The 27,071-nt window shown below is 43.5% G+C and overlaps 1 protein-coding gene and 1 long non-coding RNA gene across 7 annotated transcripts in view; both read left to right on the top strand.

Moving 5' to 3' along the window:
* Positions 1–4,025: 4,025 nt before the first annotated feature.
* On the top strand, positions 4,026–8,601 carry LOC131739451 (uncharacterized). The gene is made up of 4 exons (XR_009330535.1): positions 4,026–4,161; positions 7,450–7,515; positions 7,929–8,042; positions 8,469–8,601. It is a non-coding gene; the product is annotated as an uncharacterized LOC131739451 (long non-coding RNA).
* Positions 8,602–23,481: 14,880 nt separating this feature from the next.
* The window catches only part of LOC117426838 (disco-interacting protein 2 homolog A-like), a 167,836-nt gene continuing 164,246 nt past the window's right edge, over positions 23,482–27,071 (top strand). For all 6 annotated transcript variants that reach the window (XR_009330534.1, XM_059033438.1, XM_059033437.1 and 3 more), the window contains exon 1: positions 23,482–23,945. Coding sequence is in view for 5 of the 6 variants with exons in the window: in XM_059033438.1 (XP_058889421.1) it covers positions 23,828–23,945 (118 nt within the window). In the remaining variant the exon portion in view is untranslated. The remainder of the gene's footprint in view (positions 23,946–27,071) is intronic.

Genomic DNA, 27,071 nt, shown 5'->3' with positions numbered 1-27,071 from the left:
TGCGCATTTTGTATAGGCAACATTTTGTATTGCTTATATTAAAGATGATTAAATAGTATTTGTTTCGTAAGTAAAGAAGTGACAACATTTCATTTGATCAGAAAAGGAATACGATTTAATCATATTACACATCAATCTATATCTCAGCCTATACTGTTGACTCAAAAAAATGAACAGCCAAGATCAGCAGAGAAATTAGCCTTCATAAAATGCATAGTTATCTAATTTAGAATGGTCAGAAGACGCTTTCTCATGATCATTGATTAGTACCGAAAAATGGAATAGGCAGGACATTTCATCATGCAATTAACGCATTTTTACAGGTTCCTTTCTGTCGGCTTACAGCATGTTAAAGGGGGAATTTGGAAATACAACTATTGTGAGAAACTTAAAGGGTTTGCCTACGTGGATTACTATTTTCCATACTTAATAACTACTTCAGAAGGAAAATCCTGTTTCTGCAATCAGGGCAGCTTCTAAACAAAACTCCTGATTAGTTGGCTTCATCACCTTTTAATAGTAATAGTTTAATAGTAGAAAATAATTCCTAGAATCTATTAATCACAGCACACTAATGATCCAAGCATAAACTGCAATAGAAAAAAATATATACGGAACAAATACCATGTCATATTAAATGGTAAGAAATTAAAATAAATAAATAAATAATTCTGTGAAGTAACCATTTAATAAATAGAAATATTTAAGATATGTAATGTTTTCATACAGGAAGTTTGCAGATTGGACACTGGAGGAGAGCAAAGAGATAGAGCAAGATGGAAAAGTGGAAATCAATGAGAGAAGATGCAGTTTCTTGGGCAGAAAAAAGGGTTAGAGTAGAATCTCAGAATTTTGTATGCATTTTTTAAAAAAAATAAGGAATCCCATTAGATGTCACTAAATCGCGGTAAACATAATGAATAAGTTCACTTTGCACATTAAGCACGTTTCACATTGAGAAGTTCACATTACCAGGTTATTTTAGGGATTAACGTTATTATGTTAATGAAAGCCACGATTTATTTTAGGATAGTATTGGGAAGTGTTAAGCTTGATATTGGCAGAGTTTGTAAGCATTTGTTGTCCATTTATGCACATTAAGCCACAGTAAGCATTTTAGGATGTCCCCATAAACATGCACATAAATGGCTGGTTTCACAGACCCTGATTAGTACTAGTCCTGGACTACCCAATGTTAATTTAGGTAAGGTAAACCAAGATTAGTGCTAACCTGGGTCTGTGAAACCAGCCAATAAAATATAAATACAAACATGATAAAATCAAATCTAGAAAAAATGGATTTCAGAAACCAAAAAAGAAAAGGCAGCCGAAAAGATGTACGACTTGGGAATATATATAAAGGCATGTTATATTTATTGCACATATGGTGTTTAATTCTAGGTAAATTTTACTATGCGGCCACCACCAATGTCCCACCTGTTAAGTGGCCCTCCTTGAACAAAACTTTGGGAACCCCTGCTGTAGAACTTATGGATAAAACAAAATACATTTCGACAAGGAATTGCATAGTTCCATTACTTAGTTGTGCACAAAGTGGTTTCAATAAATACTTTGTGATTTAAATATAGGCCTACAATGTGATAGTTTGGGATATTCAGGCTATTTAAAACAGTAGGTAGGTGTCTCATGTAGGGACCGACCTGGGTAGAGCATGCCAGTGTGAAAGAAGAAGTAGCAAGGTTCCAAAAAATATAGCGTTATGCATCCCCACTTGTTGCTACAACTGTTTAAATAACGTACCTGTAATTTTTCTTTTCACTGTTAACAACTTTTTACACAGAACTTTAAAGCGTGTTTCAAAATGTCTGCTCTAGTGCACTGGAGTTTGAGATCTGTCCTCTAAATCAATGCAGGAAGAGCGATAAGTGCTCTGGCTTTTCTGTTCCGTGCCACATCATGGCTCGTTATTGCTGTGTTACCTGTTTGACAGTGTAGGAAATAATCCTTAAGCTATCAGTGCACTAGAGCAGTGTGACGGATGCGAGTGGTGTAATGAATAAATAAACGGTCCCGAAACAGTATTTCTCCCAAACGACTGTGTTTATTAAAATAAACCTCCCCTTTACCAGTGATGGTATCGGGGGAAACACAGCTGGCTGACAAGCCAAACAAAAACACAAAAAACAAACAAAAAGTGTCCACAATGAAATCCCGAGTGTCCTGTGCCTGAAAGTGCTCTGTAATCCACAAGGGGTGTGCTGATGTTGGTGAAGGTAAGGTAGTGCTCTGTGGTCTGGAACTGGCTCCGTGGCTGCAGTCCCTTGCTCCTACTCCGCATCTGAAAAAACACAATAAACAACACGTAATCCAAAAACACATAGAGCTCCGGCTGGTGGCTCAGTTTCTCAGCGCAAGAGTAGGTTTTGACGTAGCTGCTTCCCCTTTGTACCTACCAAACTCCTCCCTGCAATCAACGCGTCGCCATGGTTTCTCCAATGGAGGGCTGCCCCGTGGCTGATTGCAATGGATTTGTCCTCCTACGCGCCCCTCCTAATCTGGTTACCTTCCGGTTTCCACCTACCTCAAGGTGGTTCATCTAGGAGGCAGCATACCACCATCCTTGCACAGCGCCCTTTCTGGTTGGGAGGGAGATTTACAGAATTGATTCTTTCTCTATCACAAGCAGACATTTTCAAAAGAGCTTTGAAACAGACTTTTTAAAGTTTTATAAGTGTAAAAAGTTGTCGGGATGTTAACACATTTTTTGTTTTTTTAATTACGTACGTTATTTAAACAGTTGTAGCAACATGTGGGGACATGTAATGCTATATTTTGTTCGTAACCCTGCTACTTAGTCTTTCATACGCAGTGTTTTAACCTCTTCAGATGTAAAAACAAATGTGCACTCCAGGTACCAGATTTTGAAATTATTGTAATTAGTATTTTTACCCCTGAAATTGGTATAAAATAATAATATTTGGAAAAAAGGCAATATATTTATAACATTTTTATTAACCCTTTAGGCTGCTGTGTACTAGATAGTCATATTCAATAAAGCAAAACAGACAAGTTGTATTTTTTTTTACATTTTATGTTTGTATGAACAAAAACAAACTATATATATATATATATATATATATATATATATATATATATATATATATATATATATATATATATATATATATGTCAGCAAAATGTATACACAGTAAAATAACCGTTTTAAATGCATAACAGAAATATTCTTTTTTTTAATGTAAAGTATGTACAAAATTACTCACACAATATATAAAAGGAATAAAAAAAAGCTTTTTTTGGTAACATAAAATGAAATACTATGTATATACTTTAGATAGCTGATTGTTTCCTGCGGTATCTCCAAGTCTTCTCAATGTCTTCACAGATAGATAAGGATTTTTGCATGGAACACAATTAGATAATAAAGTCACATGATGATTTTGATCTCTCCTTCCCGAACATATATCACATTACAAACACTGCCTTAGGGCATGTATACAATCAGATAGATGAGAAAATAAAATAAAATAAATAATCTATAGAATAGATGGCAAACCTCAACGTACGCAGGTACTTCATGGCACTGCAAGTGCTCTTTCATTTGCGGTACATGCATACGTACTGGAGCTGAAATGGTTAAATTTACTCTCCCAAGATGGGTAACATTACTTCTGTATTAAGTGTAGCTGCCACTTGTCTTCTTCCTTCAGGGTACTATTTTTTATTGATACGGTTTGCTTTCTAAATAGTTAGATATATGTTTCAGTTATATAACATTTTACTATTTATTTGTAATATGTCATTTTTAATACTGGCCACATGACTAGCTTCAGTTCACCTCCTCTCCTGCTGTCTGACGCTCTCTCTCTCTCTTGCAGGGTTTTCTGAAGCTGCCAGTCTGGCTCTTTGTGTCTCTGAGAAACGGAGTTCACTCAGAGACAGGGAGAGACGGGGAGAGAAAGACAGAGAGAGAGCTGAACAACATCTATGAGCAGATCTGTGAGCACAGCATCTCCACTGTAGGTGAGACGGGGAGAGAGGGAGACAGGAAAGAGAGGGAGACAAGGGGGAGAGAGTGAGACTGAAACCGAGACAAAGCTGAACAACATCACTGAGCGGAGCATCTCCACTGCAGGTCAGACAAGGAGAGAGAGGGAGACAGAGGAATGCCAGGCTCAACAGGTACAGATGAAACTCTCTACAGTGTTAGCACTTTCTGTTTAAGTAATAAAATCTCACAAAGGAATCGTGACTTTAAAAAAAAGTGTGTGGCAGTGCAGAGTTCTGTTCCTCATCAATGATCTTTGTGTTTCTCTGCTGATTGAGGGAGCCCCTGTGTGTGTGGCAGTACGGAGTCCTGTTCCTCATCATTGCTCTTTGTGTTTCTCTGCTGATTGAGGGAGCCCCTGTGTGTGTGGCAGTGCGGAGTCCTGTTCCTCATCATTGCTCTTTGTGTTTCTCTGCTGATTGAGGGAGCCCCTGTGTGTGTGGCAATGCAGATTTCTGTTCCTCATTGCTGCTCTGTGTGTTTCTCTGCTGATTTAGGGAGCCCCAGTGTGTGTGTGTGGCAGTGCGTTCTGTTCCTCATCATTGCTCTGTGTGTTTCTCTGCTGATTGCGGGAGCTCCTGTGTGTGTGGCAGTGCGGAGTTCTGTTCCTCATCATTGCTCTGTGTGTTTCTCTGCTGATTGAGGGAGCCCCTGTGTGTGTCAGTGCGGAGTTCTGTTCCTCATTGCTGCTCTGTGTGTCTCTCTGCTGTTTGACTGCATGCTGATTGAGAGAGCCCGTGTGTGTGGCAGTGCGGAGTTCTGTTCCTCATCGCTGCTCTGTGTATGGAGACTGAACTGCTCCCTCCCTCACCACCTGAGAGAAAAGGGGCTCCCTCCAGTCTAGAGCAGGTTTTATGCATGGAGACTGAACTGCTCCATCCCTCACCACCTGAGAGAAAAGGGGCTCCCTCCAGTCTAGAGCAGGTTTTATGCATGGAGACTGAACTGCTCCCTCCCTCACCACCTGAGAGAAATGGGGCTCCCTCCAGTCTAGAGCAGGTTTGAGTCTGGTGATCAAGCTGCATGCTGTGGATTAAGAATAGCCCCTGGTGTCAGCAATTCTTGTTCACTGCCCCTCTCTCTCTGTGTCTGGGTGCTGGAGAGCAAGTGCCCCTGCAGGTATCCTGAGAGGAAACTAGCAGCCAGTTCTGCCTGCAGCACCTCAACAACACCTCTATTTGAATAGCTGGAACACTTAGGGCTTCATATAACAATAATTGGGCAGTTTACATACCAGGACCATCGGATATTTTTTGATCTACATTAAATTAAATAATAATATCAGTTAAGTACAGTCAACACTTGGATGTCCGTTACTCAGATAAACGTCAGTCGTGTTTTACCACCCTTGTATTAAGAATAAAATCAATCCCATTAACAAATTAAAACCCATCACATGCAATTTCCGACTCCGTCACCATTTTTCTGATACAAAGCATCATCTCTTCAGTGTTACAATGTACTTCTTTATCCATCACAGCACGTGTTTTTTTTTTTTTTTGCTCACATGCCAAATCAGTCTGTCTTTATTGTGCCGTTACACAGGCTTCCTCCAATTTCACATGATGAAAATGCAGCAAAAACAAAGCGAACGAGACAACACTATGTTTATTTAGCAGATGCCTTTATCCAAGGCGACTTACAGAGACTAGGGTGTGTGAACTATGCATCAGCTGCAGAGTCACTTACAATTACGTCTCACCCGAAAGACGGAGCACAAGGAGGTTAAGTGACTTGCTCAGGGTCACACAATGAGTTAGTGGTTGAGGTGGGATTTGAACCGGGGACCTCTTGGTTACAAGCCCTTTTCTTAAACCACTGGACCACACAGCCTCCTATGACAAGCTAGGTAATGTAAAAAGGTTAATCATTAAACAGTTTTAGATACTGTGGTGTATTTTTTTTGTTGCTTTTGTGCTTTTTCATTTGCAAGTAAACTGTGACATTAGGGCTTTATCGAGCACTATATTCTGCAATTTTGAATACTGACTTTGGATACTGTTTTAATTCTGGAAACTGCTGTTTTTTTAATCTTTTGCTAAATTGCATTGGCTTTTACGTTTTACACAGTTCTGGGTAACATTTTGATTTCATTTTGCTGTTGGGTTGTTAATGGGGAATTTTACATACTGCTACAATACGTACTGGATTTAAAGGTATTGTCGCATTGAGCTGCGGGGTTTCCAGGATATAATGAGACAGACAACAGTTCAAAGCAGTAGGAAACCGCTGTATTATATTTGTTAGCTTTTAGTGAACAATGGCTCTCTTTCCTCTCCTCTCACTCGCACACTCAACCTCTTCTCTCAACTCTCTCTCAATTCTCGCGCCATCAGGTCCCGCTTCTCTCGTTCAGACTGTCATCTCCACAACCCCCCCCCACCCCCACCCCCCCCCCAAGTCCCTCCCCCGTTCCTCACTCATTGGTCCCTGACTGGCCGTGTCAGACGGGCTCCCACCCCGCTCAGTGACACACAGGCAGTCTCAGCTCTGTCACACAAGCACCAAAACACACAGGGAATGCTAACAGATCTGAACAAGAATATCACAGTTTACAAACACATTATTTACAGAGTACTCCCATCCCCTTCCCCAGTCTATGATCAGTTCCATTCCCACATTGTCTTGCAATCAGCTGCCCCCTGCTACAGTATGTACTGTATTGCAGTCCACGTGTCGTCTCTTTTGGCAAGTGATATTTTCAGAATCATCGTTCTGAAATCAAATCCTACTTCTGTTGAAAATATAGTGATGTACCAACAAAACCAACTACAGTACATCTAAATGGAAACCTACTTATTTTAAAACACAGTCCTTTCAGCTTTGTATTTTTGATATTTTATCTTTTTTGTTTTCCCCGGAAAAACGGACAAGGGTTGGAACGGGCCAAAATGAAATAATCAGATATGCGTCACAGTCGTTTATCCGTCGCTGAAGTCAAAATGTTATAGGGTCAGATATGTGACTACTGACTAATAATAATTAAAATATTAATGTTCTTTTAGTGTGGCAGGAGTTTTTTTTTTTTTTTTCAGTCATGATCCATGTTCTAAAGTCTGCACTTGTTTGAATCCCTGCTTTCACCTCACTGCATGGTGGCCCAATACATAATAACCTGCTTAAGACACTAGTGATTTATTTTTTCAATGCCTGTGCATTCTGTTTCATTTTCATATGTTGTGGAATGAAGCCGTGTCCATGCCAACGGAGCGGCGCTGTCTCTAATGTTCACACGTGTGGAGATCTTCAATAGAGTCCTCTTCTGGGAGCCAAACTGCTTTTTAAAGTGTGCAACCCTTACTGTCTGCTGAGGCTCTAATCAGAATTACAAACATGATCTGGGATTTAAACTGCAGCTTTGTCTTCTTTCTCCCTCTATGCCTCTCTTCTCCTTTTCTCTCCTTCCCTTTCTCACTCTGCAGCAGTTTAAAGCTGGGCAGCGGGACTGAGATTGCCATCCAGCCCCTGGTGAAGGAGGAGAACTTGGGGTGAGTCTTTAACATTTAGCTGCTTAGCTGCTTTCACTGGTGTGTGCTAACTGAAAAGTTTCCTATAGCTTTAACTTAAAAGACTCACGCACTGTTAGATGTTGGTGTTTACACAATGCCCCCTTTTAACCATTTTTATAGTTGTGAACATTTGAATAGATCCCACTATCTCTTTTAAAGTTTGTTTTTGTAGTGAGCTCTTGTAAAGGTGTGTATGCACTGCTCTCTGCATGATCTCTGTAGACAGTTATACAAATAAGACTTGCATTGCAGAGCAGTTTGATCCATTCCTGGCTTTTCTAATAAGACACACTGAGCTTGCTACCTACATACTGTGGCTAATCAAGCTTGTAATAAAACCTGGGATGGGTGAAAATGCTATGCAATAGGAGTCCGATTTTCATCCCTAATAGAGATGTATTGCCCTGCGCCAGGCCGTCACCAGCCACTACTCCCTGCCCCCTGACAAGACTCTCATCGCCATGTACTGCCCAGACAAGAGCCATTGGATGCCCATCTCCAGCTGGGTGAGTGTGATAGGAACCAGCCTGTCAGGCTGCAGCCTCTACCCACTCAGATCAGAGACACAGGCTGGTTTTAAAAGCTTTTACCCTTTGGAGTGGAAAAAACAACCTGTTTCAAGTTACAAAATGAGAAATAAACAACCTAACTTACTTATAGAGACTCCTTTTCAAAAAATTGAGTAATTTACTCTAAAAGTAAAAGGCTTTGAAAGTCTGTCCCAATCTGTATTACACACTAGACAGAGTTCAGAATGTGCACATCAATGTTTATGGGTAAAAGTGAACCTTTGGTACCTGTTGGTTACAGAAATGGAAAGTCTTTCATATTTAGCTTCATGCTTTTTAAGCCCAGTAAGTTTTTTTTTTTTTCCTTTTTCATAACTTTGTAAGGGTGTGTTTTTTGACTTTCTGTGTTCATTTTTTCTGTAGAATATTTTGTTTAGAGCCAGCAAGTGTCGAGGAAAAAGAAGCAGCAGCCTGAGAGCCTGCAAGGGGTGCCCTTTCACCTGAGGGACAGAGACCTGATCGGAGCTGCTTGCTCAGTGCTTATCCAACAGGCTTACAGCTGTGGACACCTTACAAGCAGCCAGCAGCCAATTTCTTTTTTCGATTTCCAGCACTCTGAGTGGTTATCGGTTCTGTTGCTCCAGTGAGTTACTATAATTTTTCTTGAAGTTCTTTGAGCTGGTTTGAGCCTGTCTGGAGAATCCTAAGAGCTGGGTACAGAAGAGCCTTCCTCATTCCATTCCGATCCTAAGACAATCTGTCTGTATAAAATGTAGAACATCATTGGACATTTTAAATTGAGGAGAAAAACAGGAATAAAATAATTGGGCACTCAAATTTAAGAAAGAAAAGATGTATCCTGTTCAAACCCTGTTCCACTTTGTTTTATGTTTCTTGCACAAACCTAGAGATGTTAACATTGTCAGCCCTGATTTTCCTTGGTTACACATTGTCAGACCATGCTTGGTATACGGCACTGCAGCCACACCATGTTCAGCTCACACACACTGTCATTGTCAGAACTTGACAAGCAGTCATTGTTACACCAGGAATGGTCTGGTCTGTGTAACCTAGTTTACTGAGTGTGTCCCTTCTTTCTCCAGCAGGGGGCAGGGTGTGCGCTTTCAGAGCAAGGAAGCTGTTGCTGATAAAAAGCTTCCTGCACGTAACAGAAGACCGGAGGTCCTGCTCTCCATCAATGTGGGGGTCTTCAGATAACACCCACTGTAGTGCAACCCCCCTCAATAGAGAGAACTCTAAATAGAGAGATCTCAGATCTGCAGCTAGATTTCAGAAGCTGATCGCAGTATGACCAATCCACTCAGCCCCATACCTTCACAGCGCTTTGTGAGTCTTTGCTGCTGCTGCCTCTGCTGCAGGTATTGTACTTGACGAATATGATCATGTGAACCCGGATTTGAGCAAACGGCAAAACACTGAGCCACTTCACCGCAGCAGGAGCTGATTGGAATGCTACCTCTTCTGCTGTGCCACAGTGTGACAGAATTGACCGATGGTGTGGTGTAAAGAAATGACAACGAGTCAGGTTTTCCTTAAGAAGCCCCCGGTTTTATTGTACTTAAAACCAATGTCAGATGGGCACCAAAAGTCAAGGAGAATAAACAAAATAAAGGGGAGTCAGGGTACACAGCAATGTGTAACCTGACAAAATAACAATAACGAGGGGTTGCAGTCCCAAACGAGGAGAAACACAAAAATAAAGTCAATCCGTCCCTTTAATCCAGGAATGAAAACAACGGGGTAAAAATCCAGCACTTCCGGGTTCGCGCTCCTCCAACGTATTCCCGGAGCGTCCCGTTAGTGCTCTATAAAAATACACAAAAAGACACAGGGGTTAGCAAGTAATCACAACCACCTCCTTCGTTGCTCCCCGTCTCCCTCTTTAATTCCCTGTTTGTATCTCTGTATCTCTGTTTCTCTCTCTCCCTCTCACACACACTGTACCTTGCCAGAAGGACCAGAACCCCGGGCCACGCCCCCTTTTGTACGCCCCGTCCCATCCCCATTGGTCAGCGAGGGCAACCGCCGTCAGCCAATGCGTGATTGCCACTGCGCTTCCCGACCGGGTCTGTGACGTTGCACACCGCGGCTCTGCCTGCTCCTCCTCCCCAGTGCCCTCACCGGTCGGAAGGGATATCTAAAACAAGAATTCACTCTCTCTTTATCACACACAGTCACAACAGCAACTTTATATTGGTCTGTTTAAGATCTTTAAGCAATTCCCAACCACATAACGAAATTACTGATCCAATCCAGGAGAAACACAAGTAACAGCACCTATAAATAAGTACATAACAAAGATGATTTCTCAAATAGGAGTTTTTGTACATTGCTGAGGGTTATACTGCGATCAATGAATTCTGAAGCAGAGTGCTGAAAAAACAGATCAGGCACTGCAGTTCTGCTCCACATCCATACCCTCCTTCCTAACGAGATCGGAATGAGAAGGAGCGGTCGAGTTCTGCTCCACATCCGTACCCTCCTTCCTAACGAGATCGGAATGAGAAGGAGTGGTCGAGTTCTGCTCCACATCCGTACCCTCCTTCCTAACGAGATCGGAATGAGAAGGAGCGGGCGAGTTCTGCTCCACATCCGTACCCTCCATCCTAACGAGATCGGAATGAGAAGGAGCGGGCGAGTTCTGCTCCACATCCGTACCCTCCATCCTAACGAGATCGGAATGAGAAGGAGCGGGCGAGTTCTGCTCCACATCCATACCCTCCTTCCTAACGAGATCGGAATGAGAAGGAGCGGTCGAGTTCTGCTCCACATCCGTACCCTCCTTCCTAACGAGATCGGAATGAGAAGGAGCGGTCGAGTTCTGCTCCACATCCGTACCCTCCTTCCTAACGAGATCGGAATGAGAAGGAGCGGTCGAGTTCTGCTCCACATCCGTACCCTCCTTCCTAACGAGATCGGAATGAGAAGGAGCGGTCGAGTTCTGCTCCACATCCGTACCCTCCTTCTTAACGAGATCGGAATGAGAAGGAGCGGGCGAGTTCTGCTCCACATCCGTACCCTCCTTCCTAACGAGATCGGAATGAGAAGGAGCGGGCGAGTTCTGCTCCACATCCGTACCCTCCTTCCTAACGAGATCGGAATGAGAAGGAGCGGTCGAGTTCTGCTCCACATCCGTACCCTCCTTCCTAACGAGATCGGAATGAGAAGGAGCGGTCGAGTTCTGCTCCACATCCGTACCCTCCTTCCTAACGAGATCGGAATGAGAAGGAGCGGTCGAGTTCTGCTCCACATCCGTACCCTCCTTCCTAACGAGATCGGAATGAGAAGGAGCGGGCGAGTTCTGCTCCACATCCGTACCCTCCTTCCTAACGAGATCGGAATGAGAAGGAGCGGGCAAGTTCTGCTCCACATCCGTACCCTCCTTCCTAACGAGATCGGAATGAGAAGGAGCGGGCGAGTTCTGCTCCACATCCGTACCCTCCTTCCTAACGAGATCGGAATGAGAAGGAGCGGGCGAGTTCTGCTCCACATCCGTACCCTCCTTCCTAACGAGATCGGAATGAGAAGGAGCGGGCGAGTTCTGCTCCACATCCGTACCCTCCTTCCTAACGAGATCGGAATGAGAAGGAGCGGTCGAGTTCTGCTCCACATCCGTACCCTCCTTCCTAACGAGATCGGAATGAGAAGGAGCGGTCGAGTTCTGCTCCACATCCGTACCCTCCATCCTAACGAGATCGGAATGAAAAGGAGCGGGCGAGTTCTGCTCCACATCCGTACCCTCCTTCCTAACGAGATCGGAATGAGAAGGAGCGGTCGAGTTCTGCTCCACATCCGTACCCTCCATCCTAACGAGATCGGAATGAGAAGGAGCGGTCGAGTTCTGCTCCACATCCGTACCCTCCTTCCTAACGAGATCGGAATGAGAAGGAGCGGGCGAGTTCTGCTCCACATCCGTACCCTCCATCCTAACGAGATCGGAATGAGAAGGAGCGGGCGAGTTCTGCTCCACATCCGTACCCTCCTTCCTAACGAGATCGGAATGAGAAGGAGCGGGCGAGTTCTGCTCCACATCCGTACCCTCCTTCCTAACGAGATCGGAATGAGAAGGAGCGGGCGAGTTCTGCTCCACATCCGTACCCTCCTTCCTAAAGAGATCGGAATGAGAAGGAGCGGGCGAGTTCTGCTCCACATCCGTACCCTCCTTCCTAACGAGATCGGAATGAGAAGGAGCGGTTGTTTATTTCTAGGTTACAATGCACTGTTGCAGCCTTTTAACAGTATAAGGAAGCGGAGACCTGTGGTCGGTGAGGCCTGGATGGAACCGTTAAAAAACTAAACCGGCAGACCAGATTACATACTAAATTGATTGATTGATAGATGGCCACAATCTGTAAGGTGTGCCTCTGTGCAAACTGAAACAGGCAGAAACAAGTCAGCAGGGGGAAAGCATGTGCTTATATTTGCTTTAATATGGTACAAGGGAGTTCTTTCGTGAGCTTTCGTGAGCTGCCACTGCTGGTATCTGTGCACTTCCTCTATGAGCCTCACCCCCATGTCTACTGCAGACTAAAGACTCAGTTAGAACTTCAACATGATGGATCAATTAGTTTATGTACTTCAGGATTTGGTAACAGAAGTTAATGAACCAGCCAAAACTTTATCACATATACACACTGAAAGTTAAGTTGCTTGAGATTTTTGCACAACCAAATGGCATTACATATTGATTTAATCTAAATGAACGCACTACAATGAAGACGGTTTCTAGTTTGGCGATAATCGAGATGGAAGCGTAGTGTCTTTCCTTTCAGTTTGCATTAAATCTTCAGTTTCAGAAACAGAGCGTTCAAATCCTGATCACTTATAAATAAGTGTGTGTAACAGGGCGAGCAGCCCTGTACATTGTTTATTTATTTTTAGATCGGGGTCTCCCCCTCCGCCCCTGTGCAGTGTGTTTTTCTTTTGTATTTAGTTTTATTGTATTATATTTATGACGCCGTAGCGCCGTGTTTTGTTTATTTTTTAAAACGTGTCCTGGCAGAGGCGAGATCAGTGCTCGTCCTCTGCCAGGAGTAATTAATTAAAACTCGTGCAGAAGGTGGCCATCTCCCGAATGAATTAAGTGGTTTAATTTGTTGCTAATCGGGAGATGGTCACCTGTTATAAAAAGCCTGCAGCTCTTTAGATCGGGGTGGGTGTTGGAAGGAGAGTGAGCGAGAGGATTAAAACGAAACTAAAAGTAAACTCCAGGAACAGTGAAGGCAAATGCTCAGCCTGACCTGGGTTTTGTTTATTATTTTTGTGTTCGTGATTTTGTTTTGTTTAACTATTTATTTTGCTCTGTGAGCGAGTGTTTTCTGTTTGGATATTTTATTTATTTATTTTTGGTTGCTTTAAATAAAACGGCGCCCGCGCCACTGCACAATACCTTTTTGTTTTTGTTGTCCCTGCTTCTGCCGTGACGTCACCACTCAGCCATTCCTGTCACACGTGGTGTCAGAAGTGGGATTGCAGCGCCTCCAGGACGCAGGCAGAAGAGGGTACTGCATCTTTTTCGTTTTTTTTCCGTTTTTTTTGATTGTGTGGAGAAAAGGAGAGTGAAGAGGAGGATGGGAGGAAGAAAGATGAGAGGAGAGAGGAGGAAGAGCTGCAGAAGGCAGCAAAAGGAGCTGCAACAGCGGCCACCAGGGGTTGTTGTGGTGGAGGAGTGGTGCCCTGGTTGTGGGGAGTTTGGGCACACAGTGGCCATCTGCCCCACCCAATACCAGGGAGAGGAGTGGGCTGCCCAAGCGAGCCAGGACCAGATACCCCGGGGGAGACCCCAGAAGCGGGAGCTACCAGCCGCGGCCACCAAGCGGGAGAGCAGCTGGGATGCCATCCTCCGGGCGGTCATGCATGACTGCTGGTGCCCCATCTGCGGTGAGCAGGGACATTCTCCACTCAACTGCCCTCTCCTGTCAGAGGGGTGCCTGCTATGCCCATTCCCACCAGCAGAGGGAGAGTGCCTGCTGGTCCCACCACCACCTGAGAGAGGAGACCTGGAGAGGGAGACTGAATGTCCTGCGCCTGAGTGGGAGGAGCCCGAGCGTCCTGCGCCTAAAAGGGAGGAGCCCGAACGTCCTGCGCCTAAAAGGGAGGAGCCCGAACGTCCTGCGCCTAAAAGGGAGGAGCCCGAACGTCCTGCGCCCAAGAGGGGGGAGTCGGTGCGTCCACGGCCCAAGAGGGGGGAGTCGGTGCGTCCACGGCCCAAGAGGGGGGAGTCGGTGCGTCCACGGCCCAAGAAGGGGAAGGCCGAAGGTCCTCAGCCCAGGTACCTGCCAGCAGAGGGGGAATACCTGCTGGTGCCGCCTCCATCTCCATGGGAGGACTGTGAGTCGCTCCCACCTCCGCCAGCAGAGGGAGCATACCTGCTGGTTCCACCTCCACCGCCCTGGGAGGACTGTGAGTCGCTCCCACCTCCGCCAGCAGAGGGAGCATTCCTGCTGGTTCCACCTCCACCGTCGTGGGAGGACGACGTGTCGCTCCCACCACCAGCAGAGGGAGAATACCTGCTGGTGCCACCTCCGTCTCCATGGGAGGACGACATGTCGCTCCCACCACCACCGCCAGCAGAGGGAACATGCCTGCTGGTTTCCCTGTTGCAGCCAGAAGGGGAGGCGCCCCTGCCGCCTTCGATGCCAGAAGGGGAGGAGCCGCCTTCGCTGCCAGAAGGGGAGGAGCCGCCTTCGCTGCCAGAAGGGGAGGAAGCCCTGCCGCCTTCGCAGCCTGAAGGGGAGGAAGCCCTGCCGCCTTCGCAGCCTGACGGGGAGGAAGCCCTGCCGCCTTCGCAGCCTGAAGAGGAGGAGCCCCTGCCGCCTTCGCAGCCTGAAGGGGAGGAAGCCCTGCCGCCTTCGCAGCCTGACGGGGAGGAAGCCCTGCCGCCTTCGCCGCCTGAAGGGGAGGAAGCCCTGCCGCCTTCGCCGCCTGAAGGGGAGGAAGCCCTGCCGCCTTCGCCGGCTGAAGGGGAGGAAGCCCTGCCGCCTGAAGGGGAGGAAGCCCTGCCGCCTGAAGGGGAGGAAGCCCTGCCGCCTGAAGGGGAGGAAGCCCTGCCGCCTTGGCCGCCTGAAGGGGAGGAAGCCCTGCCGCCTTGGCCGCCTGAAGGGGAGGAGCCCCTACCACCTCGGCCAGAAGGGGAGAAGCCCCTGCCGCCTTGGCCGCCAGAAGAGGAGGAGCCCCTGCCGCCCTGGCCGCCAGAAGGGGAGAAGCCCCTGCCGCCTTGGCCGCCAGAAGAGGAGGAGCCCCTGCCGCCTTTACTGTCAAGAGGAGAGGAGCAGGAGCTACCTCAACCTCCTCCACCACCACCATTGGGAGAAGTGGAGCTCCTGCTGCCGCCTTCATGGCCAGGGGCTCCCCTCCCGCCGTCGGCATCGCCTAGGGTCGCCTGTATCTCCCTTGCATCTCCTAGGGTTGCTGCCGGTCCTGCGTCGCCTCCCGAGGGTCCGCTGCTGTCGCCTCCCGGGGGTCCGCTGCTGTCGCCTCCCGAGGGTCCGCTGCCGTCGCCTCCCGAGGGTCCGCTGCCGTCGCCTGGGGTCATGTGGTCGGAGCCCCACGGAGGGGAGCTGCCGGCCATCAAGAAAGGGGGGAAGGTCAGGAGACCAGCTCCCCCAGCCGCACTTTCGCGGCAGGAGTTTGGGTGGTCAGAGCCCCACGGAGGGGAACTGCTGGCCATGAAGAGGAGGGGGAAGGTCAGGAAACCAGTTCCCCCAGCCGCACTTTCGCGGCAGGAGAGAGTGTGGAGGGAGCCCCGGAAGAGGGAGCTGCCAGCCACGAAAAATTGGGGGGTGCCGGAGATTCCACCATGGCCACCCCCCGGAAACAACTTGCTTCCCCCTCTTCCGGGACATTGAGACTGAGGGGGGAGGTGGCCGTTGGGGCCATGTGTGCTTCGCACAAGGGGGGGGGGATATGTAACAGGGCGAGCAGCCCTGTACATTGTTTATTTATTTTTAGATCGGGGTCTCCCCCTCCGCCCCTGTGCAGTGTGTTTTTCTTTTGTATTTAGTTTTATTGTATTATATTTATGACGCCGTAGCGCCGTGTTTTGTTTATTTTTTAAAACGTGTCCTGGCAGAGGCGAGATCAGTGCTCGTCCTCTGCCAGGAGTAATTAATTAAAACTCGTGCAGAAGGTGGCCATCTCCCGAATGAATTAAGTGGTTTAATTTGTTGCTAATCGGGAGATGGTCACCTGTTATAAAAAGCCTGCAGCTCTTTAGATCGGGGTGGGTGTTGGAAGGAGAGTGAGCGAGAGGATTAAAACGAAACTAAAAGTAAACTCCAGGAACAGTGAAGGCAAATGCTCAGCCTGACCTGGGTTTTGTTTATTATTTTTGTGTTCGTGATTTTGTTTTGTTTAACTATTTATTTTGCTCTGTGAGCGAGTGTTTTCTGTTTGGATATTTTATTTATTTATTTTTGGTTGCTTTAAATAAAACGGCGCCCGCGCCACTGCACAATACCTTTTTGTTTTTGTTGTCCCTGCTTCTGCCGTGACGTCACCACTCAGCCATTCCTGTCACAGTGTGTAACAAATTATATTGTAAAAAAGATGGTTTATAAATTGTGTTTGCTACATTCTTTAATCACAAGCAACAAATCCCCCCAAGGCATCTCCATCGCTGTATCCACGGCCTCTGCATTTTAAACGTGCCTCCATCAAGCTGCAGAGCCTCTCGTGAGATTCAGCAGCAGGATGAAGACAGGAACTCAGTGACAGACTGGGAAAGCGTTTCTGAAGCTCTGCAGGACTGATCTGCGGTCCGTTTACAAGAAAAACAAAAATAATGAATGTTGGAAACTCCACGAACGTGCAGTCTTAGCAGTCGATTCTCAAGTACAGATTGAGGCATCTCTAAACAATACATTGAAGTAAATCTGCCAGCAGCCGAGTGCAAGTACACTGAGTTTCAGTACCTGCATAGAACTGGATCCTAGATAAGAAGCTGAACACAGCCACAGTGAATTGACCCCAGATCAGCCTTAGAAGAACAATCCATTCAGACCCTTCTGGTAGAGTGCCGTGCTTTATTAATGCAAGTGTGACAGGCACACAAACTCCATACACCCCCAGATTGTGATGCACCCAACAACGCATGCGTCATCACAATTGGAGAAGCCGTTCTCTAGAGAAGTGTTAAAATGTAAATATTACATACAGATAGACAGACGGTATCCAATTTGTAGTGAAGATTTTGTTTTCATGTTTCATCACAACTGGACAAGTGATTCCCTTGCTCTATAAATGAAAAGATAGAAATAAAATATAACATGAAAAAACATTAAATAACTAAAAACAGACATTTTAATATTTTTATCCAAACATGACCTTCTGGGCCAGCAAACCCATAAAGTAGGATCAAAAGTACTGTAGTGTAAAAAAAAAATGCAATACTGCAAAATGAAATTCCTGGAAAACTCCATCTGTATGTCAATTGACAGTTATCAGTATGAAATAATTATTTGACGCTTGTGTGCAACTTCCATGTGTCATCTTGCACTGTGTGACAGGAATCTTTTTTTTTTTTTAATCTATAGCTATTTTTGTTAAAGGTCCTCTCTCTCTCTCTCTCTCTCTCTCTCTCTCTCTCTCTCTCTCCGTCTCTCTCTATCTTGCTTGCAAAGCTGTGAGGGGAAGCTGTCAGTCTCCCTTATCTTTCATAGGAATTGAATTGACAAGCTGCAAAACAACTCTGTAAATTCAATAAATAAACCAAATAAATAAATAAAAAAAACTCTGATACCCCAAGCTAAATTCAAATCCTAATAGACAGTCAACTTACTTCTCCAAAAATAAATTGCCTAGATTTGCTCAGGCCTGTGAACGACGCACCCACTCTCATGTGCTGTGCTGTACAAACTGATCTTCTCCCTTCTCCCTCTGCTAATAGTTTGACCTACATTAGCCCATCCTTTCACTCTTGGGAGTTATTTCAGCAGCAGATTTAACTCTCGTCATACTGTCCCCCCCCCCCCCCCGACCGTCACTGGATAGTTCTAGCATTATCTAAGACGTTGTTGGATAATCTTAGAAGTATGCAGAATTATACAGGGTGGATGAAATGTGGGCGCTACAGCAATGGTGGAGAAAAGGTAAGATGGAGAGTACATATAAATGTGACAGCTAGAATTGCAACAGGATGTGCTCCCAGCAGCCCTTAGAGAGTGCTGTTTCCCATCATTCAGTGGTTTGAATCCATGTGCAGTTCAATAGGGTTTCCATTTGCTTCAATAATCCATTCCTGGCAGGATGTTATAAACAGCTGATCACTGCAAGGGCCTGGTGGAATTCTTGATTCCTGTTGAGAAGCTCTTAAAGCTGCAGCAGCATTGCTCTTGTTGGTACAGTAAAGGTGTATGAGGCTCATTCACTGATCAAAGGCAACTGTGTTAAGCCACAGAGCAGTTTTACGTTGTTATGCATTTATGTTGGCTGTAAGGCTTAAACCCATGGGGAGAGTATGTTGTAAGGGTTATCATCAGCATAGCTAAAACATATATTGGAGTTTTTCTTCCCTGAAATACACAGCAGTATTAAAAAGAAACTGGTGAATAAAGTCAGACAACTGTTTCATGTTTCCCCTAAACTACAGCAGAGTTCACAGATAACTTCCAGAACCTCCCTCTGCTGCAGGCTACAGCAGGAAAAGCTTCACCCTTTGTGTTTCTTCAGCTGCAGTAGATGCATCTGTGTAATACAGATGTCACAGGAAATATTAAAACATTAAAAAAAAACAAAAAAAAACATTTGAACATTCTACCTCTAGATTAGAGGCTTTACTTTTCTGCTCAGGGCAATTTGGAGGTAAGAAAAAGTGCAGAGTTTTTTAAAAAGGTACATTTTTAAGAGGATTTTCTAAAGGGTTTTTTTCTGTCTGAAAACATTTTTTCCCCTAAGATTTATTCACATTGTGCAAGTCCTTCCTTGACTAAGATGGCAGATGTGCTGTGACTGATTTTTGTAGAATTTCTCCAGACTTAAGATTTACTTTAATTACCACAACATTATAAGATAATTTCATGTGCATCTGGTATGAGGGCCCCTAGGCCCACAGAGTCTGTGCTGCATAGAATTTGAGTGAGGAGCACAGGTGGGGGCCCTAATACTTGTTGCAGAGGAAATGTATTTAGTTGTAAGAGCTGTGTTTAAGTGCTGTGCCAGTGAATATATATATATTCTGGAAGATGAAGAACAAACATTTACAGAATTGTAGTTTTACCTAAGTACAGTGTATTCCAATTCATTGCATACATGACAATTGCATCTTCCTGTTAAGGTTAAAAAGGAACATACATTTTCAAAAGAAATGTACTTCACAATTGTATGCAGTTACCAGATATACAATGAAATGTATTACACTGTATATGTTGCTGATAATCGCATACACTGGATAATTGCATGAATCTTTTAGGGACCTGGGCTATGCAATCAACAAGAATCTACTGTAATAGTGACTTAACATGATGCGCTTCGTATTATTTAAAGTTGAGTTTCAGTGCTACCCTCATGAACTGTCTCTTAATAAATTCAGTATGCATTGAACATTTCACCAGCAAGTGTGTTTGTTTCAATTAGATTCAATTAGAAAAACAGGAACTTGAGCCCTCATACTAAAAAATAAATAAATAAATAAATTGCCTCTTTTCGCTGTGAACATTTTTTCCCCCAGAGGTATTAGGGGCAATTCTAATTTCTAAAGGTTTTATTACATTCTCCTAGAGTTTTTTTTTTTTGGGGGGGGGGGGGGGGGGGGGGGGTCTGGGGGGTCTGGGGGGTCTGGCAACACTGACAGAATGGATCTTGGAGTACATAAGTCATGCTGGCTGTGGCCACCAGGTGGTGCTCACGGACTGTGTACTACAGGCTGCAAACCAGCACACCTGGGATTGGGAAATGCTAATTAAATGGAGGCACGGAAATATCTGCTTCACTAAGGGGAGGGAGAGGTGTGTAAACAAGCATAGCTTTGAGCATCTGTTAGATATGAGGCTGGTATGTGCAGACTAAATTAGGGTATTTAAAACAGAAACATGTTTGTGTTTTAGCTGTGATTATGCCAATGTGTAACCAAGGCTTTGCAATTCATTATCTAACCGCTTTTTCTAAACCAGGCTTAGTTTAAAATCTATTTTCTGGTCCCTCATTCCCTCTAGCGACAGTAAGAAATGATTATCAATGATTCAAAATCGAATGGAGGATTTGCATTTCAGATTATGTAAAGGCATGGGCGCTTTTTTTATATGCAGAGCCTGTTAACTCGAGGGATGCGCTATATAAAGCACTGTGATGATTGGGAACGGATGCATCCTACAGTCAGACACGCAGCCACAACATGACGCGCTCCTGTGAGTCTCTGGAGGTGTGCAGACAGAGGAGCCACATGCCTGTATTCCTGCAATGGGGTCTCGCTTGTCAGCTACTTACTATACGTGGCTCCGAGTACCACTGCACATGTGCATCAATGGTGATACACGCACACACACACTCCTCGAGTTACATGGATGAGAATAAACCTCGGCACATACTGAATACAGATGTGATACACGAACACACGTACACCTGTACTGCATATTATTTTTGAAACATTACGAGCACGTGCGGGCGTGCAGAACAAAACGCGTCACCCGGATTATCCAATAAGGGGATACCTGGCCGGATTTGGTGCGTTGTTGAAGCCAATCTGTGTTTTTGAAAGGCGTGTCCAAAGAGTTTCACTGGGCGCGTTCACAAGAAAGGCAAAAATGTCAATGTGATTTTTTTTTTTTTTTTTAACTAATACCTGTATTGGCTTTAGCATTCTATTCTAGTTGTTACCCTACCTAGCTGGTAAGAACATATTAGTTCAGGTGACCGTCAGTGCAGGTTTTATTCCAGCAATGATTTGTTGGTTTTTAGCTGCACGTAACTGTTACTGGTTCATGAGGTAGCTGGTTAAACTCATATACTGTGAACCCACCACGCATTTACTATAAGTTTTCGACTTCAATCGATTGTAGTCTAATCAAATTTCTGTAAACTCGTGCACATTTAAATATATACTAGTTGGTTATTAGAAGCTATTCCTATAGATTTTAAAACAAGACTAGATTACTGTAGATCCCAGATGTTGTTATAGATTTATATAATTTCCTGCAGATCTGCACATTATCATGCACTTTAAAATCGCGTTAAAACGAGGAGGATGTGCTCGATTAAAAGAGTGAGTATTAGACCTCGATTTGTGTCGATCAGAGATTTAACTGCGTGTATTACAAGAACCTTAGATGTAAGTCTACTTGCAATGCAGTCCAATTTGTTTTCACAAAACGATGACAGTATATGATTGTAATTGTATATGTGCGCTTGATTTATTGACAGGGCACACGTTCATAAAGGATTAAGAACATAAGAACATAAGAAAGTTTACAAACGAGAGGAGACCATTCAGCCCATCTTGCTCGTTTGGTTGTTAGTAGCTTATTGATCCCAGAATCTCATCAAGCAGCTTCTTGAAGGATCCCAGGGTGTCAGCTTCAACAACATTACTGGGGAGTTGGTTCCAGACCCTCACAATTCTCTGTGTAAAAAAGTGCCTCCTATTTTCTGTTCTGAATGCCCCTTTATCTAATCTCCATTTGTGACCCCTGGTCCTTGTTTCTTTTTTCAGGTCAAATAAGTCCCCTGGGTCGACATTGTCTATACCTTTTAGGATTCTGAATGTTTGACTCAGATCGCCGCGTAGTCTTCTTTGTTCAAGACTGAATAGATTCAATTCTTTTAGCCTGTCTGCATATGACATGCCTTTTAAACCCAGGATAATTCTGGTTGCTCTTCTTTGCACTCTTTCTAGAGCAGCAATATCCTTTTTGTAACGAGGTGACCAGAACTGAACACAATATTCTAGGTGAGGTCTTACTAATGCATTGTAAAGTTTTAACATTACTACCCTCGATTTAAATTCAACACTCCTCACAATATATCCGAGCATCTTGTTGGCCTTTTTTTTATAGCTTCCCCACATTGTCTCGAGGAAGACATTTCTGAGTCAACATAAACTCCTAGGTCTTTTTCATAGTTCCCTTCTTCAATTTCAGTATCTCCCATATGATATTTATAATGCACATTTTTATTGCCTGCATGCAATACTTTACACTTTTCTCTATTAAATTTCATTTGCCATGTGTCTGCCCAGTTCTGAATGCTGTCTAGATCATTTTGAATGACCTTTGCTGATGCAACAGTGTTTGCCACTCCTCCTATTTTTGTGTCGTCTGCAAATTTAACGAGTTTGCTTACTAGCAGAATCTAAATCATTAATGTAGATTAGGAATAGCAGAGGACCTAATATTGATCCCTGTGGTACACCACTGGTTACCTCGCTCCATTTTGAGGTTTCTCCTCTAATCAGTACTTTCTGTTTTCTACATGTTAACCACTCCCTAATCCATGTGCATGCATTTCCTTGAATCCCTACTGCGTTCAGTTTGAGAATTAATCTTTTATGCGGGACTTTGTCAAAAGCTTTCTGGAAATATTCATGTTATATTCATAAACCCTAAACCCTGCTAGGAGTGTTTGGAGGGTGTGGAATGTATAACCTATTACTCAACAACTAAGGTTCCTACATCAGTAACAATGGGACACCACATTGCATGCTTTTACAATACGAGTTCGCACATCAAGAGGCTATCTAACCCTATGAGGGTGTATGCAATATGTATTTTTAAAGGGTTACATGATTACATTGTTTTGTTGTTATACAAGATACAGTGTACCGGCAGGGCCATAACCAGAGCTGACATTTTACTGAGGTCTAACTCAGGTTTCAAGCTATAGCTGCAGTATTTTTATGACTGCTTGGTATTTACTATTCAACCTCCAAATCTATGTTACACAGCAAACCAACAGAGAAAATTAGGGAGTCTTTTGTACTTTACCAGAATTTTTATATGAGCATCAGCATTAGGGCAGCAGTGTGGAGTGGTGCCGTGGTTAGGGCTCTGGACTCTTGACCGGAGGGTCGTGGGTTCAATCCCAGGTGGTGGACACTGCTGCTGTACCCTTGAGCAAGGTACTTTACCTAGATTGCTCCAGTAAAAAGCCCAACTGTATAAAATGGGTAATTGTATGTGAAAAATAATGTTTTAAAAATAATATAATTGTATGTAAAAATAATGTGATATTTGTAACAATTGTCAGTCTGCTAAGAAATAAATAATAATGCAAATAAAACAACCGAGGACACGACGGTCTCCTCATAGCTAGTTACAGCGATGTGTACCGGTATCCATTTCTGAAAGTATAGGATACCTATAAGGATGTCATACGACTTGCAAAATGCTAAAGACAATGAACCGCATGGGCATTGTGATATTTAACAAAAAAACGTAACTATTCTTAAAACTTTGATGCCGCCGGTAGCATCACTGTACAGCGGGGGCCGGCGAGCTCTGTCTCGTGCACGCGCCGCGTTCTGGGCGCTGCTGCTGCAATGGCGGCGCTGTGACAGGGAAGACGGTGGAAGAAAGCGGCTAGACTTCAATTAGTTTGATTTTCTTTGCAAGAGCGAGTTAACCAAAGGGGAGTGGAAAAAAAGACAAAGCAAGCCGAGCAAGTCAGCAGGAAAAGGCGAGTCTCGGGGCTGAATGGTCGTTTATTTTTAGCAGAAACCCCGATTTGCATTGCATTCTACTAACAGCGGACTGTATCGGTGTGCATAAACCACCGCCACCCTCTGACCAGGATTGTAAAGACAGATACCCTGGAATCTGCCGGACCGGACCGGCATGGCTGAACGCTGTTTCGCCAGTTTCTTGCTGATGGAGCCGACAGTTGCGACGGCGATGACTCTCCCCGCGGAGGTGCGGGAGAAGCTGGCGGAGCTTGAACTGGAGCTGTCGGAAGGTAAGCATGATCTGGCAAACCAAGTATGGGGATGATGCGGTTGTGCCGGTTTATCACTTGGTTATTGTCAGTATATGTGTCTGCTGTTCGATTCCGTTATTCAGATATTGTTATTATCATTATCATTATAATTGCAGTTGTTTCCATAGTATCAAATGCATTGAGAATAAGTAAGCTTTTGCATAGCAAGCAGGTATCTTGTCCAGATTTTGTCTCCTGTGTGACTCGGTCAACGGCATATGCAGTGCATACCAATATGTAACGCATGTAGTACTGTATTCCTATTTTATTACAATATGAATCGCTTAGAACATTTAAATTATTTTGACTTGCATACTGATCTAACTGTATCTCCGATATACAGAATCATTGTAATACATGCCGGATGTATGTGTGGTACTCTAATCACCAGAGTTATAATTGTTGTATTTAGATTAGACCACACACACAGTCAGATTATTACAGTATGTGTCTAGTACCCTTTACTTAATTATTTTAAACAGTGTAGATTTTGATTTCTGGGTTTATAGTAGTGCAAAACCAAAATCTTAGTATTTTATTCGGTGTATTTGTTAAGTAGGAGATATGGTATGCAGGTTACTGTACATCGATATTTGGTTTATAAATTATCAAGCATTCTTTATGGGTTTTCAAAAGAGGAAGTCTGTTTAAAAATGCCAGGTATGTGCATTACCTAGCCTGTGCCGATCTTGTCAAATCAGTAACCCCGTCTTATTAACGACAGTGCGTGCATGTAACCGGTCTTCAAGAGTGTGATTATTATGTGCATAATTACTGTGACCGACCTTTTGACAATAAATAGCAGCCAATGCAATTAGTGTCACACCCTCGACTGGTGGTATACAAGTAGCTAGCGTATACTTATTTATCTACAGATCCCTTTTTACCCGTTACAGTACCGCATTCATTTCACAATGGTCAGATTAACACTTGCGCCGGCGTTTCAAACCTTGAGCGAGCACATTGGTTATTAAAAAAAGCTGTCAGATCGCTGACAAATTATTGACGGGAGCATGAATTAAGTAATTCAGCCAGCTAGGTAGTCTGGGCGAAATATCTTCTCTAATCTTGTTTTTACACCAGTCGCGGATGGTGTGGGCGTGTGAAGTGGAAGAGACGGTCTTTTGACTTCAAAAAAAGGATCTGGAGTCTGAGAGAAGCTATTAAAAGCCAGCTATCATAGACATGCTGTTAATATTGCTTCCCATTGTGTGTTGCACTCCAGTCATTCTGAGCATGTTTGCCTTTCAAGGCAGAGATTCCACTTGTTGTTCATGTGATTGTTTGTGAGAATGCGTGAATGAAGTTGACCGTTGGGGTAGTTCAATTCTAAATGATCGAGCACCATTAGTTTTGAACTTAAGGACTTGAATCATACAGGCAGTGCCACAGCCAGGAATTTTGGGGCCCGGGACAAGTCCCATCAGAAGGGCCCCCCTCTCAATTCAGCTAGCGCACATTGACACAATTTACCTTGGAAGCAACCTTCAAATTTCTTTTATGTATTTTCTTTGTATTTTAACAAAACCTCACTTGTCACCCATGAACAAATACATATATTATTGATTCAAATACAGTAAACCTTTGAATAATTAATTTTTAAACTATTTAGATATACACATTCATATATGTTTTTGTATGTTCTTATTCCCCTGCGATTAATAGCCCATGTCAAAGAAGCAAAAACAGCCCACGCGTTTCTTATACAGATACAGTACAAGTTTTACAGTTACAGACAGTAGCTTAACTGCTTGCTATTATACCCAGTAAAAAATCGAGAACAGTTGAAGTGTTCTTAGATGTGTATCAGTTAAAACACACTGTTTAAAAATAAAACTCGCTGTAATATGTTGTGTGTGCTTTACTTTGAGAAATAATAAAACATTTACTAATTTTAACATTTTGAAAGGCATTCCATTAACATGCGACATCATGCATATTTCAGTTAGGTTATTTGCTTTCTTAAATTCTTCTCTTAGGCTTATTGTAGTGTTTTTTTTTTTTTTTTTCTAGAACACCAATGCGTTGCTTTTAGATAATAAACGCTATAGCCATTAAGGTGTTCCAAAAGTGTTGAAGAAATGTGTTTGTTTTTACAGTGTAGCCAATACCTCATTATTCCAACAGAATACACAAACCTCGATGTCAATAAAAAAATATTTTGTGCATTATAATAATAATAATAATAATAATAATAATAATAATAATAATAATAATAATAAACTATTATGTATGTTTGAGAACATTTCTGATGATCGAAAGCTCTTTCTCCCTCAGTAACTCACAGGCAGTGTGCAAAAGATCCTAATGGCGATTTTCCCCAAAACAGTTTGCAGTTTAATTTTGTAGATTGCATTCAGTAGGTCGATGAAAGGGCGTTGTTTTTCTCTTTAATTTCATCACTTACAAAATACTTTTAAGATACGTGGTTCCTGCTGCTCAGCTCCGATTCGCTTTTCTCTCTCCTTTCTCTCTTTTGCTTTCACGAGCCGGATTTATGATGATATATATATATATATATATATATATATATATATATATATATATATATATATATATATATATATATATTAAAGTCATCAGCCTACAATCACACGTAACTTTTATGCACTGAGCGCGAGCATAATAAGAATCAGACTGTTGCGTACAAATACGGATTTTCAGTGATGTCGGATAAATTTTACATTTGGGGCCGGGCAAAAAACATGCAAGGCTTTATTTGTTTGTTTGACAACCAAATCAATACAAGTATCATATATAATCATCAATACAGGCAATTTTGCTTTACATTTACGTAAACATACTTGTTCATACTGCTTCTGGTGTACAGAGGTCAAGGTTGAACGAGGTACTCTGTCAGTGTCACATTCATGCTGAAACGTAGCTGCAGTTTACTTCAGTATCCAGTGCATTGTTACGACTGAACGAGCTGCTTGAACATGCAGACGATAACAATTACCTATAAGATCGGGTCAAGGAGTTTAGCATTAGCCATGCAGGTAACAAAGAGTAAGATAGATAAACTGGTATGAATACTATTTATGTATTATTATTATTATTATTATTATTATTATTATTATTATTATTATTATTATTACTACTACT

The sequence above is a fragment of the Acipenser ruthenus genome, chromosome 11, assembly GCF_902713425.1.
Source record: "Acipenser ruthenus chromosome 11, fAciRut3.2 maternal haplotype, whole genome shotgun sequence".
Lineage (NCBI taxonomy): Eukaryota > Metazoa > Chordata > Actinopteri > Acipenseriformes > Acipenseridae > Acipenser > Acipenser ruthenus.
This window is presented reverse-complemented; position numbering and strand designations above follow the sequence as displayed.